This window comes from Acanthochromis polyacanthus, chromosome 14 (assembly GCF_021347895.1).
Source record: "Acanthochromis polyacanthus isolate Apoly-LR-REF ecotype Palm Island chromosome 14, KAUST_Apoly_ChrSc, whole genome shotgun sequence".
Taxonomy (NCBI): Eukaryota; Metazoa; Chordata; class Actinopteri; family Pomacentridae; genus Acanthochromis; species Acanthochromis polyacanthus.
The window spans coordinates 2,931,565-2,946,915 of NC_067126.1; the positions used below are offsets into that span (position 1 = coordinate 2,931,565).

General features: G+C 41.7%; 3 protein-coding genes and 1 pseudogene across 3 annotated transcripts; all 4 read right to left on the reverse strand.

Moving 5' to 3' along the window:
* Nucleotides 1-1,462: 1,462 nt before the first annotated feature.
* Nucleotides 1,463-2,323, reverse strand: LOC110969169 (gamma-crystallin M2-like; annotated as a pseudogene).
* A 1,546-nt stretch (nt 2,324-3,869) lies between these two features.
* On the reverse strand, nt 3,870-4,774 carry LOC110969170 (gamma-crystallin M2-like). The gene is made up of 3 exons (XM_022219216.2): nt 4,720-4,774; nt 4,367-4,609; nt 3,870-4,196 (listed from the first exon to the last, which is right to left on the reverse strand). Exons 1-3 carry the CDS (start codon nt 4,744-4,746, stop codon nt 3,921-3,923), a joined length of 546 nt encoding a protein of 181 aa, XP_022074908.2. The 5' UTR covers nt 4,747-4,774; the 3' UTR covers nt 3,870-3,920.
* A 486-nt stretch (nt 4,775-5,260) lies between these two features.
* LOC110969168 (gamma-crystallin M2-like) lies at nt 5,261-11,476 on the reverse strand. Its single transcript, XM_022219212.2, has 3 exons — nt 11,468-11,476; nt 11,059-11,301; nt 5,261-5,792 (listed from the first exon to the last, which is right to left on the reverse strand). Exons 1-3 carry the CDS (start codon nt 11,474-11,476, stop codon nt 5,520-5,522), a joined length of 525 nt encoding a protein of 174 aa, XP_022074904.1. The 3' UTR covers nt 5,261-5,519.
* A 951-nt stretch (nt 11,477-12,427) lies between these two features.
* Nucleotides 12,428-14,170, reverse strand: LOC110969171 (gamma-crystallin S-1-like). Its single transcript, XM_051959383.1, has 3 exons — nt 14,121-14,170; nt 13,369-13,822; nt 12,428-12,699 (listed from the first exon to the last, which is right to left on the reverse strand). The coding sequence occupies exons 1-3, from the start codon at nt 14,168-14,170 to the stop codon at nt 12,430-12,432; spliced, it is 774 nt and encodes a 257-aa protein (XP_051815343.1). The 3' UTR covers nt 12,428-12,429.
* Between the last annotated feature and the right edge of the window lie 1,181 nt (nt 14,171-15,351).

Below are 15,351 nucleotides of genomic sequence, written 5' to 3' on the forward strand. Positions count from 1 at the left end.
CTAAAACCAGCTGACTGCAAAAAATATCGTGGCACACTTCAAGCTACAAAAAACATCAGATTTACGGGAAACCTTCTCAAATTACTGCATGAAACAAACATGACATTTTTCTTGTGTCCTTTTCTTCTGCAATGCTTTAATTCTAATTCTCAGTGCATCAAATCCATATATTCCAGTAACCATTGGGATAAATGCACACATTCTGTTTAAATTTGGATATATATTAATCTCAACATTGACTTGTACAGCTTAGTCAAAACAACATGAAGTCATCAGACAAATGGACGAATATTAAGGGACCCTGGCGATATTTGTACTCGGAAGATTTGTCAAGACGCTGTGCTATCAGATTGGGTGGAAGGTTCCTGACCTGAACAGTTGTTCAAGTGTGTTAATCTGACACAAATCACAAAATATTACAGAAATACTTTGAGTAATATTAGAAATATACAATTTGGATCATATCCGAACTCATTTTATGTGGGTGGGAAGCCAGTGAAGGATTACACAACAAATCAGGTAGAAAAAGCATAAACTTTCCAGAAGAAGAATTAGTAGAACACAACCTGATCTAAAAACTGTTTGGAAAAACAGGAAAACTTAGGTATAAAACGTTGACTTTCTTTCTGCTTTCGCTAACTTTGAAGACTTCAAAAACAACCGCCTACAAGGTCAACAAACATCATTCTAGGACTACTGCAAAGAGTAACTGTAATACTACATGTTTTTTGTGATTATTAATATCTACTCTTACTGTACTGGAAAAAAACAGCATCAATGAATTCATGATTATAAATACGTGTTTTGGAATTTTGATTTGGAACACCAAGATTTTTTTTTTACAAATAAATGAAAATTTTCAACCTTAACAAGACAAATAAGTTATTAGATGGCTTTAAATGACCAAAACGTCTTCAGATCCAGCAGTGTAGCAACAGGAAAACGGACTTATTACAGCATATATCATATCATGTACGGTAAGTGTATTATTATGGTCTATACTGACTCATAATTGATAGTCTACAGACACAACATTGGACACTTTGATAGTTTATGAGCTTATTGCTGTGTATTGTTCCCTAATAAGTCATCACATCTTAAAAAATACTCATTAGTCGATTGTTTACAACGTTAATTAGTAGTAAATATGTTAAAGGCCTTTTAGTTTCTTTTTTTTTACTTTTATTGCACTTTTACTGCTTAATTATGTTTTATTTCTATGATTTTAATGTCTTAATGTCTTATTTTAAATCATCTTTATAGTACATTTTAAGGTTCTGTGATGAATTTCTTTGCCATCAGACAGCATCTTGAATTACCTTGTGTACTAATTATGATCTACAAATAAACTCGACTTGCCTTTAATATTCTTTAGAAGGCTCCTTTTACCTTCCGAGGCAGCAAAATAACACTTGTGGACATCTTTCAAAGCCGTATCAATGAAAACACTGATAAAGCAGGGTAAAAATTCAACATCTTTAATAAACAAAGTGTTTGATATTTACAGCAAAGCTTTCGCTCGATGGCTAAAATTCGGTGACCCTCCTGAAGGAGCCAACGATGGCGCAGGTGGCGCACCAGTCGCGGTACCTCCGGTACTCGCCGGGCCGCAGGAAGTACTGTCTGCCGCGGTAGTTGGGGTACTCGTAGAAGATCCAGTAGCCGTTCATAACATTAGAGGAGTAGACGTGGCGATGGTGGAAACGGTCAGACACACAGGGACAGTCATCCATGAACTCCATCATGTGGCCGCTGAAGTCAGGCTTCTCGTAGATACGCAATCTGTAGGAGCCTCGGTACTGTAACAGCCGAGCAAAACCAAACACATATTCAAGAAACCAACATAAGAATGTGTTTGAATGGGAAAACCCTTAGTGTGCGTCAATGAAAGCAGCGCAGAGCAAGCCAGTCTTACCGCAGGAATCATGCGGCATGAGCGGATGCAGCTGCTGAAGCCCATCCAGCGCTGGTAGTCGGGGTACTCGCCCCTCCTCATGAAGTACTGGTGGCCCATGAAGTTGGGTCGCTCATAGATCATGAAGCAGCCGCTCTCCACCCGGATGGAGTTGCAGCGGCTGAAGTACGAGTGAAGGTCCGTGCAGTCGTTGCTGCACTCATAGCTCCGACCCTGGAAGTTCTTGTCCTCGTAAAAGATAATCTATTGGAAAATAAAAGAGCATCAAGATCGGGTCGATGTCCAACCTTGCCTGATCAGCATTTTTCAGTTCAAAATTAAACATACTGACAGCAACTCCCTTCATACGTGAGCAGAGAGGAAACAGTTCTTACCTTGCCCATGGTCTCCGTTGGAGAGATTCCCCATGTTTTCAGGGCTTTTTATACCACCTCTCAACAAACAAAGCATTGTTATTCAAATTCTCTCTTAGTTATAATTGAAGGCTACTGGCACATGTTTACCTTTGTGTTGGAGCACAACATTGGGTCAGAAATATGGATTTGTATTTGAAAAAGGAGGATAAATAATTAAGCAGTTTGGTGTTTTGACACGTGTGGACAAAGGAAAAGACTAGTATGGTATCCACACATCCAGCGCACAAAGGCAGCAGAACAATATGGAACAGCCCTTTCGCATTAAATATGTTGCGTAACAGAGCAGGAAGCCATTCACTCTCCCTCCTGCTCTACCTGAGCAGCTTCACTGGATGTAAATAAGTAAGTGTATACTGGGCTGCTGTAGGCCACGACGAGGATTTCTACAGTAACGTATACATGGTGCTGCGTTTAGCTGCAATGCTTTTATCAACTAACGCCACATTTAGATTCAGTTTACAGGCTTTTGACTCAATGGACTACTATTCCCTTGATGCTTCTTGTTTGAAGACACCCCTGAAATTGTACCTCTGCAGGATGAGCATGTGCACTCGATTTCTGGACCAAATACAGCAAATAGTGACTATCATTTTTATTTCACTACACCTCTGTCCACCACAGATCACATAGTTATCTGTTTATCCTCAAAGGACACTAACATCTTCATACTGCTCTGGTAAATCTCAAATTGAAGGTATGTGAGGTTTGTCTGTATCTAAAGGGTTTATAGAGGTATAGAGGATACGTAGGAAACTATCCAGCCTCAGTATCCATCCTGTGTCTGAACATAAATCTCTAGTTCTGTATTAAATCTTAAAATGTAAACTCTGATTTGTGATTGAGTGCTATAAAGGACTGATTTGTGTGATTCATGTTATTTAGTTACATACAATACCTGTGGCAGTTTTCCTATTAAAGATTCCTCAGACTTGTCTGATATTTGTCCCAGAGCAGGTTTAGAAGATTTCTGTCAGCTTTTGTTTTTCCAGAAACATTAAGACAGCTCTAATGGAGTGTGTGACTGGCATTACGTATCGGTGTGATTTAAGATATTTTAAGGTATGAGTCAGTCATAACAACGTAATCTGACTAGCATTAGTTTATACTGTGACATGTTTAAAATAAAGTGCTTTTTATTTATGTGTCCTGCTTTATTAAGTCAGTGTCAGTCTTTCATATTTATGCGTTTTTGTGGGACTTGAACTCATTACATCTGTCCAGACTCAGCTGACTGTCCATCAGTCTGCACTGACACTCTCTATACAGTGTTCAACACTAATCATATAGATAAATTCTGCCAACATCGAGACCAGTTAATCCTACTGGGGGCACAAACTGGGAGAGGGCAACACTGGCATTGTCCGGTATGGTATCCCTGACCGTAGAGGAGATTAAGCTAACCACAGCTGCCAGACACAAGGTATTCTGTTTTCTGTAACTGGAAGATGAAATCTGCACTCTCCAATCTAAATGTAGGGGTATTTTACAAAAAGTAATGAAGCGTAGTGGTGAAGAAGTACTCAGAATGACAGATGAAGTATTTATTAAGCAGGTTTATTGAGGGAACAGACAGTTACAGAGTCTTGACTTCAGTTGGAATCGGTGATCCTCCGGATGGATCCGACTCTCGGGCTGACGCCTCCCCAGTCGCTGTACCTGCGGTACTCTCCAGGCCTCAGGTAGTACACTCGGCCCTTGTAGTTGGGCTGGTCGTACATCAGCCAGTGTCCATCCATCACGTTACAGGAGTTGAAGTCGGAAGCGCTGAGCCGGTCCTGGACGTTTGGACAGTCATCCACCAGCTCATGCATTTGACCCGACATGTCAAATCGTTCATAAAGCCTCATCCTGTAGGATCCTCGGTACTGGTACAGCAGCAAAAACTCTGTTACTACCTCCTCTGACCTCCTCATTAGTAACATACTAGACCAACTTCTTATTGCTGATTTAGAAAAAACAACCTATTAACATTTCAAAAAAAGGTCTTTGCATTGCGCTTTGAAACTACTTCTCAAATCTCATCTTTATGACCTACCTGAGGGATCAATCGGCAGGATCGGACACCATCACTGATGCCGATCATGCGCTGGTTATCGGGGTACTCCCCCCTCCTCAGGTAGTACTGGTTGCCCATGTAGTTGGGCCTCTCGTACACCATGAAGCAGCCACTCTCCACCCGGATGGAGTTACATCGATTGAAGTAGGTGTACAGGTCGGCACAGTCACTGCTGCACTCATGGTAGCGACCCTGGAAGTTCCTGTCCTCGTAGAATATGATCTGGGAAAGCAACATAGATCTATAACACAGCAGCAAAAGATCCACAAACTCCTCAACACATCCCAGTGTGCAGAAAGCTTGGCTAAACCTGAGAGTTTTACTTTCTTTACCTTTCCCATGTTGGCATCAGTCTGCATTAGCAGTCAGTGCTGTCCCTGAGCCAAGCCACTGTGCTTTATAAAAAAAAGAAAGAAAGGGCAGCTGTGTGATTGCACAGCATAAAGTATTGTCATTCAAATATATCCCCCACACTGATGGTGGATCAGGGGAGCGTGGGTGGGAAAAATCTGTTTATGTATAGATGACTCTTGGTGTGTGATGAGTTATTGTTCTTTCTCCATGTTCATCACAATTTCCTCCCGAAAATGCTGCGATACAATAGAGGGAGTCCTGCACAGCATCAGCAGGATTAAGCTGATATCTAATCAGGCCAACGCATGATTATCTGCACAATCTAGCAACTTTTTTGTTGATGTGGGCCAATATCATTCCTGATGTGGCACAAGATGCGAAAGATTTACACAAACCTATGATAAATTTCAGGTCAGACATTCAACCTAAAGGTTTGTCCTGAAGGCTGCAGTATGCACAACTCATGCAGTGGTTTTTAACGTTTGACATCCTCCTTACAACTAAATGCACTGTGAAGACTCCATTTTACAATTGCTTTATTACAGTGGTGAGAGATGATAAACAACTCAAGAAATGCGTTGATTGTGCTGTTGATGGTGAGTGTTTCATGATGAGTTCCTTTTTTGAGTCCAAATCTCAACATCAAAGAACATTCTGAGTAATATTTATAAGGCTTTTCAGGACAGTCAGTCAGTAAAACACAGGTACACTAGTTTACTATAGTCTCATAGGCTGTTACCGCAACATAAAGTCTTTCCAAAACACCCTCCAGAGCAGGTCAATAGTCCATGATGCGTCTGATGGATCCAACTCTGGCGCTCCTGCCGCCCCATTCACTGAACCTCTTGTACTCTCCGGGTCTGATTAGGTACATCCGGCCGCGGTAGTTTGGGTGCTCATAGAAAAGCCAGTTTCCATTTGTGACGTTGCAGGAAAAGATGTCGTTCATGTGGAATCGGTCCATGACGCTGGGACAGTCATCCACCAGGTCCATCATCTGACCACCGAACTCAATCCGCTCGTATAGCCGCACGTTGAACGAACCGGGGTCCTGGTAAAAGATGGGAAAAGGAGAATGAATTAATAATGCAGCCAGAGTTATACATTTTTTCCTAATTATATTATTATTATTCGCATGTTGTATTAGCTAAACATGCCCATTAATGGTTTATTAATGTCTACAATACATTTTATAGCAGTCATTTTACAAAATACACTATTGTTCAAAGGTTTGGGGTCATCCAGACAATTCCATGTTTTCCATGAAAACTCCCACTTTTATCCATGTGCTAACATAACTGCACAAGGGTTTTCTAATCATCAATGAGCCTTTCAGCACCATTAGCTAACACAATGTAGCATTAGAACACAGGAGTGATGGTTGCTGGAAATGTTCCTCTGTACCCCTATGGAGATATTCCATTAAAAATCAGCCGCTTACAGCTAGAATAGTCATTTACCACATTAACAATGTCTACACTGGATTTATCATTCATTTAATGCTATCTTCACTGAAGAAAACTTATTTTCTTTGAAAAATAAGGACATTTCTAAATAACACCAAACTATTGAACGGCAGAGTATATTTTAGTTATCTAATCTCAGAGACTAAATCTATACGCTGGATGGACTTCTCCAAAATTTGATTCACACATTCAAGTCTCTATCAGGATAATCCTGCAAACGTCCATCACTGTTTTATGCCTGCAGAGCTAATCCTGTTAGCCTCGACTGCACTGTGTGTCTAGTGATAATTCATAAACATGAACATGCTAACACACCAGACTAAGATGTTGAAGATGGTAAACATTACACTTGTTTAACACTGGTATGTTAGCATTGTTGTGGTGAGCATGTTAGCGTACTAGCACTTCAAACAAAAATGGTGAACTTTATACCTGTTTAACACCGGTATTGTCACCATGTTAGCATGCTAAAACCAAGACGGTGAATATAGTTAACATTATATCTATTCAGCAATAACATATTAGTACTGTCGCTGTGAGCGTGTGTGCATGATAAAATACAGTTAGGGTTAGGGAGAGAGCTCGCAAGAGAGCGTCTGGTGGTCGAGCCTTGGGGTCCCGTGGGGCTCAGTCGGGCACAGCCCGAAGAAGTAACACGGGACCACCGCCCAGTAGGCCCACCACCTACAGGGCAGGAAGTCGGGGTCGGGTGCTATGTCAACCGGGCAGTAGGCAGGAGCGGGCGCCTTCTTGGAGTCTCTGGGTGGTGTCCTGGAAGGGGTACCACCCGGGGATTCCATAGTTCTGCTGGGAGACTTCAGTGCTCACGTGGGCAACGATGGAGAAACCTGGAGGGGGGTGATTGGGAGGAACGGCCTGCCCGATCTGAACCCGAGTGGTGTTTAGTTATTGGACTTCTGTGCTAGTCATGGTTTGGCCATAACAAACACCATGTTCGAGCATAAGGTTGCCACCAGCGTTGAGGGAGGCTGTCAGGCTGAAAAAGGAGACACTTTGAGCCTGGTTGGCTCGGGGGTCTCCCGAAGCAGCTGACAGATACCGGTTGGCCAAAAGAGCGGCAGCTGTGGTGGTTGTGGAAGCTAAAACTCGGGTGTGGGAGGAGTTCGGGGAGGCCATGGAGAAGGACTTTCGGTAGGCCTCGGGGAAGTTCTGGCAAACCGTTCGTCGCCTCAGGAAGGGGAGGCCGATAGTCGAACCTCGGATTCAGGAGGAACAATGCGGATCCCGTCCTGGTCGTGGAACAGCGGACCAGCTCTTTACCCTTGCGGAGCTGCTGAGGGGGTCATGGGAGTATGACCTGCCAGTCTACATGTGTTTTGTGGATCTGGAGAAGGCCTATGACCGTGTCCCCCAAGGGGCACTGTGGGGGGCACTGCGGGAGTATAGGGTCCCCGGCTCGTTGCTACGAGCCGTTCGGTCCCTGTACGACCAAAGTGAGAGCTGTGTCCGCATACTCGGCACTAAGTCAGACATGTTTCCGGTGGGTGTTGGACTCCGCCAGGGCTGCCCCTTGTCTCCAATCCTATTTGTGGTTTTCATGGACGGGATTTTAAGGCGCAGTCGTGGTGGGGAGGGTTTTCGGTTTGGGAGCCTCAGGATCGCATCTCTGCTTTTTGCAGATGATGTGGTTTTATTGGTGTCCTCAGACCGTGACCTTCAGCACGCACTGGAGTGGTCTGCATTGCTTCCCCAAGCAAAGGAGTTGGCCATCTATTTCGGATGCCTCCAGGGAGACTTCCTTTGGAGGTTTTCCGAGCACGTCCGCCTGGGAGGAGACCCCGGGGTAGACCAAGAACTCGCTGGAGGGATTATATATCCCGCCTGGCCTGGGAACACCTCGGGATCCCCCAGGAAGAGCTGAAAAGTGTCGCTGGGGGGAGGGACATCTGGAACAACCTACTTCGCCTGCTGCCTTCGCGACCCGGCCCCGGATAAGCAAAAGAAAATGGATGGATGGATGGATGGATGGATGGATGGATGGTATTTTCCTACCGAGTTGTGTTTCAGTGTGAGCCAATGACTGTCGTTACTGTAGTTGTATAAATATGTAAACTGATCGATATCGTGATGCACATAACGGCTTTGTTTACATTTTCACCGCAGTTCCGACTTACGGTTAAAATCGACTTACGTCACACCGTAGGAACAGAACTCCGATGTAAGTCGAGGACCTCCTGTATAGGCATAAACTGTTCTTACAGAGAATCGACAGAAACAACACGTTGTAGCTATTAGCATGCTAACTTTAGTTAAGTACGGCCTCTTGGTGCGGATATCGTACAGTAGAATTTGTAAAGTCTCAAACAGAAACACATTTTATGTCTTTAGATCCTGAGATTTTACTATTTCTGTTATGCAAAAAACAGTAAAACTTCAAAACACTAACTTAACACTGAGCTAGCGTCTCTTTAATGAGAAATAACAGAAAGAAATTAGGTCAAATTTTTAAGTATATCTCACTAATTAGAAAATATTTCTAAGCATAAGTTATTCCAAAAGACAATTAACAGTAATGACATGATAGCATCATTATTGTGAGCACATTAACCATTGTTGCTAAAGTTAGCATTTAGCTCAAAGCAGGCTAATGGAGCTGCTAGCCATTGTAGACTTTGTTACCAATAGTGACACGTTAATGTCTTTAGGGTAAAAACAAAAATTAGGTACTAACAAAAATCACCAACAGTTTCCCTGAAAAAAACAAAACACTTAAGTGGATTCTGTAGAAACCTCCAGAACATTGCCGAGTGTTTTAAAGTTGATTTACATCCTTCTAAAGACAAAACCATCGTTAGCTGGATGTTTGCTGGATATTAGCCGGATGATCATTCCAGAACTGGAGGACATTTTCAAATTTCAAATAATTCATGTAGAAAAGACTAAAACCTGCAGTTGTTATGTAAATGTTCTTCTCATGAGACCAAATCTAAAAAAAAAAAAAGAAACTAGGAGAAAAGAATTTTTAAAAATAATTTAGAATACCAAATAAGAGTTCCCCTAAAATGACATTTTTCTCTTGTCCACCGCCCTGATGTCCAAACTGAATCTCTAATAAAACAGTTCAAATGAAGTTCAAATTTCCTTTTGTGGTTAAAATTTTTATGGATGTCTCTTGTAATTGTGGAAACATTTTTTAATCAACATAATATTTTAAATAATAATTATTATACATGGAACGTGCGTCACACAACATGTTAGCATAACTTTTTTAGCCAGTAGAAGAAAACAGTGAATCACATGAAATGCTGGAATTAACATCGTCAAGCGGTGTTCCTAAAAAATGGATAGAGCAAAGCTATGTCCTTTCTTCTATTACTCATATTTTCATTATCTCCTCAAAATGACAAAAAGTGTAAAATAACTCAAATAAATAATAGCCAAAATAGTTCAAAAAGTTACTCAAATTTGTCCAAAATGGCGAAAAACAAATGTCAAAATAAGTCAAATTTGTCCAAAATTTGTCAAATTTATCCCAAATAATAGAATTGTGTATCCAACATCTGTACAAAACCTGTCCAAAATATCTCGAAACCGATTTAAAATGACAAAAAATACTCAAAGCAAAACAAGATTTGTCCAGAATCACTGAAAAAGTTACCAAAATGTCTCAAAATCTCCCCAAAATGAGAAAAAAAATGTCCAAAGTAAATCAAATTATTCTCAAACATTCTAAATGATAGGATGTGACTAATAGTTTGCACAAAATGACCAAAAATCTGGATAAAATGTCTCGACAACTGTTCAAAATGGGGAAAAAATGTGACTAAAATTTGTCCAAAATGAGAATAAAATGTCCAAATTAATTTGTAATTTGTTTTTTTTTTTGTTTGTTTGGTTTTTTTTGTAATTTTGGACACATGAGGACAGAAATCAGATATCTGACTGAATGTCTCTCTCTACCTCATATTATCAGGATCAGACTCATTCTTTGGACTGTTTTCCATCAGTGGTCAGCAGTAACAGCTAGCTAAATATCTAGCTTCTACTGCTGAGAAAAAGATCACGTTAGCATGGATCAGAGTAGGGTTAGCAACAACACAGAAAACATGGAATAAAGATGATACCATTGATGTGGAAGCTGAGCCAATAAAGCCTTTGATGATTAATATTTTATGTAATTTCAACTTAAAACTAGATTCAGTGACTTCAGGCCACGACATGAAATAATAACATTTTAGAATTTCACATAATTTTACATACATTTTCCACATTTTTTGATCAAATTTTGAGTCGTTGTAGACAAATATCCCATCATGTGGACCAATTTTTGCATTATTTTGGACTAATTTTGAATCATTTTAGACAAATTTCACATAATTTTGAACACATTTTACATTGGCCTGAACAAATCTTATCTTAGTTTGGAAAAATTCTGACAATTTCATATCATTTTAGAGATATTTTCCACATTTTTTTTGACTAATTCTGAATGATTTTAGACAAATTTCTCATGACGTGGACACATTTTGCATAATTTTAGACAAGTATCTCATCATTTTGGGTAAATATCGCCTCTTGTGGACTAATTCTGAGTCGTTTTAGACATATTTTGCATAATTGTAGACAGAATTTTGCACAGATCTAGCATCTTTTGGACAAATATTTCAGTTTCCAAAAAATCTAGACAGCTTCACATCATTTTGGATAAAGTTTACATCATTTTGAACTCATTTTACGTTGATGTGTAAGCTGAGTCAATAAAGCCTTTGATAGATTATTGATTGATATGGAGCAGAAAACTGGAAATGAGAAGGTTGATTTTTCAAACATCTAGAAGCCCAGATGTCCTCCAGTTGTGTCCTGTGGTGTGTTTGCGATGTGGTTTCTCACCGTTGGGATGGAGCGGCAGGAGCTGACCGAGTCGTTGACCCCCATCCAGTGCTGGAAGTCGGGGTACTCGCCCCTCCTCAGGTAGTACTGGTTCCCGCTGTAGTTGGGCTTCTCGTAGATCATGAAGCAGCCGCTCTCCACCCGGATGGAGCTACAGCGGCTCAGCTGACACATCAGGTCTGCACAGTCGCTGCTGCACTCAAAGCGACGTCCGGAGAAGTTCCTGTCCTCGTAGAAGATAACCTGAAAGCACACGTTTCATCGATCACGCTGTGAGTCTGCTCAGCCCAAACAACCGCCGCTTCTTCATCTTTTCATTTGAAAGTATAACTCAAGAAAAGCCTGGAGGCCTTTCTGCTTCACAGTAAAAGCCTTTTGTGCGTCACACAGCAGCATGGTGAGTGTTTACCTTCCCCATGTCGGCTGCCCTGTGATCCATCCAGCTCTCTGAAGACTCCACCTGGCACATATATAGTGAATGTGAAGCGCAGACTCTGCATGTGTCATTCATATTGTAATCGGCAGGAATCTTTGGCGTTTGTGCTCATGTTTGTACAGGTGAGAGCTGACAGGCCCGCTGTTTTCTCTCATCATCACACATGTGGAGGATTTCCACTTCAGAGCAGCTCCTGGTGAGGATGTTTTTTACAACAGAACTCAGAAGGCATTTTTCAGAAGCACAGCGTTTAGTTGGTGATGTTATGATTCATCCTGTGTGAGCGGTCTGAGGCTGTGACATCAAACTGTGTCTGGTTTACTGTGTTTTATAGAGTGGTACAAATGAGAATTTAACAAGTTCAGTTTTACCTGAACTCTGCCGCTGCCCTCTGGTGGAAAAACTGACTCATGCCCAAATAAGAGCACCGTGTTTAGACGCTGCTGTAGGTGTAAATATGAGCTAAAATGTGTCAGAGCGTCATTCTGGGGAGCATCAATGTAAAAGTAGAGAATATCGTCCCATAAAGCACAATCAGAGTCTGTGCTGCAGCTTTTGATCAGAATGAATATTTAAAGACCCCACAATCAGGTTTCAGTGACTAGAACTGCAGATGAAGTTCATGTCAGAGAATCAAAAGCTCCAGAACTGCCTCTAAATGGACTCAGGGCTCATTTAGGAGGTTAAAGACCAGCTCTACAACACACAACACTGGAGTCTGGCTGTGAACGCCGTCAGTGCTCTCAGTGTTTCATTCAGGCCTCTGATCACAGTCAGGACACCAGGCCACGATGATGTCACTTCCTCCCAGGAAAACATGGCCTCCAGGCGCAGAGAGCAGGAACAGAAGCGAAAACACCTGAGCACCGACGCCACTTTATTCAGCGAGCGAAACAAGGCAAAGAGCAGACATTTGACAAGAACGTCCTCCGGCTTTAGAGGTCCATGAGGCGCCTGACGGAGCCGATCCTGGAGCTGATGGCGTTCCACTCGCTGAAGCTCCTGTAGTCTCCGGGCCTCAGGTAGTAGTGGCGCCCCCTGTAGCCGGGCTGCTCGTGCAGCAGCCAGTGTCCGTCCACGTTGCACGAGTTGAAGTTGGAGTTGTGGAATCGGTCCATGAGGTTTGGACAGTCGTCGGTCAGCTCCATCATCTCACCGGCCATGTCGAAGTGTTCGAACAGCCTCAACCTGAAGCTGCTGCTGTACTGCAGGGGTCAGAGGTCAGAGGGTCAAAGTCACAGGGGTGAGTGGGCCAGAGGTTAATGGGTCAAAGGTCAGAGGTCAGGAGGTCAAAGAGGGCAGCATGCCAGTCAGATTTGTAGAAACAAATCGTTCAATATTTTGGAAAACGTGTTTATATGCTCTGAGAAGCAGCCATGTAGCCTAGCTTAGCATAAAGACTGGAACTTGACCTTTTGATTATAAATGAACAAGGTATCTTTAAATCTACAAAATATAAGTGTTTCTATTGATGTAAAATTGCAGAACCGAAGCTTTTTTGTCACTAATTGAGTCTAACTTTAGAAATGTATTTACAGTCTAAGAATTTTATTCAGCAGTTTCATCCACTAAATAAAGAATTTCATTTTTATTTACATGTTTTCACACAATGTTTTGTGTATTTTAAGAATACAGAATATTAAGAGTCTATATATCTAGTGACTAATTTTGTACCTTAATTCTGTCTGGCCTCCGTTACCCTCACCCTGACCAGTCGAGGCAGACGTCTGCCTTCCTGAGCCTGGTTCTGGTCCAATGCGATGCTCAAAGGGATGAATTGTGTTTGTTTGCTTTCTCTCTCTAATATAATCCTGTAAGTTGCTGTATGAAGCACCCAGAGATGACTCAGCGTTATCATTTACCGGAGGTCTTACCGGAGGGATCAAGCGACAGGACCTGACGCAGTCGTTCATGCTGGTCATGCTCATGTAATCTGAGTACTCGCCCCTCCTCATGAAGAACTGGTTTCCGGTGAAGCCTGGCCGGTCGTACACCATGAACATGCCGTTCTCCACCCGGATGGACCGGCAGCGGTCGAACATCGAGTGCAGGTCAGCGCAGTCGCTCATGCACTCGTAGTGACGACCGCCGAAGTTCCGGTCCTCGTAGAAGATGATCTGGAGGAGCAGAAAAACGAGGACTCTCACAAAACCAGGAGTATTTAAGATGAGATGAGCTTCTGTTAATCCCAGACTGAGGAAGTTATTTGTTCTGTCTGACCTCTGTCCTATACCCTCACCCTGTCCAGTCGAGGCAGATGTCTCAGGATATCTGCCTCTGGTCAGGGTGAGGGTACAGGACAGAGCTGGAGGCAGTCGAGAAAGACATCTGCCTTCCCAGCTCTTTACCTACTAATTATCTTTGTAGTTATTGACCACTCGCTAAAAAAAATGACCCATTTCACTGTAAATCGCAATGACAATAGAGATATTCTACTAATCTGCCATTACGGCAGCAAAGTCGCAAACTTTCAAAGAATATCAACACGAAAATGAAAGAAATAATCCAAAATATATACAAGTCCTAGTTCTAGAAGTAACAGTACTTCACGTATCAGTGGTACTGACGGATTCTTTCACGCTCATAACAGCAATAAAACTGCGAATATGATTAAAAATGAGCTTACAGTGACTCGAATTTGACCAAAATAAGGAAATATGTCTTGAAAGAATCCATTATTCCCATCCAGAAGAATGTGGACAACCTGAACTAGTATTTATGTATATTTTTTCGTTTTTATTGATATTTTATTGATAAGTTGTTCCCTTTGCTGCTGTTAGACTGCAGATTTCTTCACTTTGGGATGAATAAAGGTTTAAGCTACGGTATCAAAATAAACCATGATATCCATAATTCTGGAAGCATCACGCTAACAACAGCAATAAAACTGAAAGTACTAAAAAGAACACTATACTTCTGTGTATTTCTAGTTTATTCCTCCATTTCTGTGCTCTACTTTGCCCCCTGATGGGTTTTTAAAGGATGTTCTTCTTCCATTCCAGGCTAACTGAGCACCAACCTTCCCCATGCTGCTGCTGGTCTACAGAGCTTCCTGTGGTTGTGAAAGGCCTCGTCGTCGTTATATCTGCTCCTCTGTGTTGTTATTCTAATGAGGCCGCTGTCAGCACAGACTCTACAGGAGTCTTCTTCTTCTGCTGTTGTTGACTCTGTGCAGCTTCCAGCAGGAACCAGTGAAGCTCTTCTGTTTGGATAAAAGGCTCAGTTCAGGGTATTCAGAGGAAAGCAGCAGTAAACATGGACAGAGAGCTCAGACGACCATCGGATGGGAGGGAAACATGGAGTTAAAGCCACATTTGTCCCGCTACGCTTTGATTTATATGCTTTAGTGTGAATTTAGTGGAGAATATTAGTAAATAGGTTCATAAAAAATTCACCAAGATGCAGAAAATTAAGTTTTTGATGCTGAAGATGCTAAGCTTAATGAATTTTTGCTTTATTTGTTAAGTTTGTTCTAAGTGTTAAAGACTGTTGGATCATTCCAGAACTGGAGGACATTTGTTCTTCAAAATGTTTGAAAACTAAACCTTCTCCTTCCCAATGTTCTGCTCCACATTGATCAATAATAGGTATTGATTGGCTCGTTTTTATTCCATGTTTTCTGTGTTGTTGCTAACCCTACTCTAATCCATGCTAATGCTAGCTTTTTCTCAGCAGTAGAAGCTAGATATTTAGCTAGCTGTTACTGCTGACCACTGATGGAAAACAGTCAAGAGTCATTTTGGAAAACTCTGGAGTTATTTTGGAGAAAGCATGAGTCATTTTGGTCAAATTTTGAGTTACTTTGGACAAATCATGAGTCTTTTTTGAGAAGTTTTTGGGGTAATTTTCTACAAATT

What these genes read in the sequence shown, in the direction of transcription:
- LOC110969168 (XM_022219212.2), bottom strand. An exon ending in CCTGCCGCTCCATCCCAACG is followed by an intron (nt 5,793 to 11,058) that starts GTGAGAAACCAC and finishes ATCTTTTACCAG; the next exon opens with GACCCCGGTTCGTTCAACGT.
- LOC110969170 (XM_022219216.2), bottom strand. Translation starts at nt 4,746, where the DNA reads ATGCAGACTGATGCCAACATGGGAAAG. An exon ending in CTGATGCCAACATGGGAAAG is followed by an intron (nt 4,610 to 4,719) that starts GTAAAGAAAGTA and finishes TTGCTTTCCCAG; the next exon opens with ATCATATTCTACGAGGACAG. An exon ending in CCTGCCGATTGATCCCTCAG is followed by an intron (nt 4,197 to 4,366) that starts GTAGGTCATAAA and finishes CTGCTGTACCAG; the next exon opens with TACCGAGGATCCTACAGGAT.
- LOC110969171 (XM_051959383.1), bottom strand. Translation starts at nt 14,170, where the DNA reads ATGGATTCTTTCAAGACATATTTCCTTATTTTGGTCAAATTCGAGTCA. An exon ending in TTGGTCAAATTCGAGTCACT is followed by an intron (nt 13,823 to 14,120) that starts GTAAGCTCATTT and finishes CTGGGAAGGCAG; the next exon opens with ATGTCTTTCTCGACTGCCTC. An exon ending in CCTGTCGCTTGATCCCTCCG is followed by an intron (nt 12,700 to 13,368) that starts GTAAGACCTCCG and finishes TGACCCCTGCAG; the next exon opens with TACAGCAGCAGCTTCAGGTT.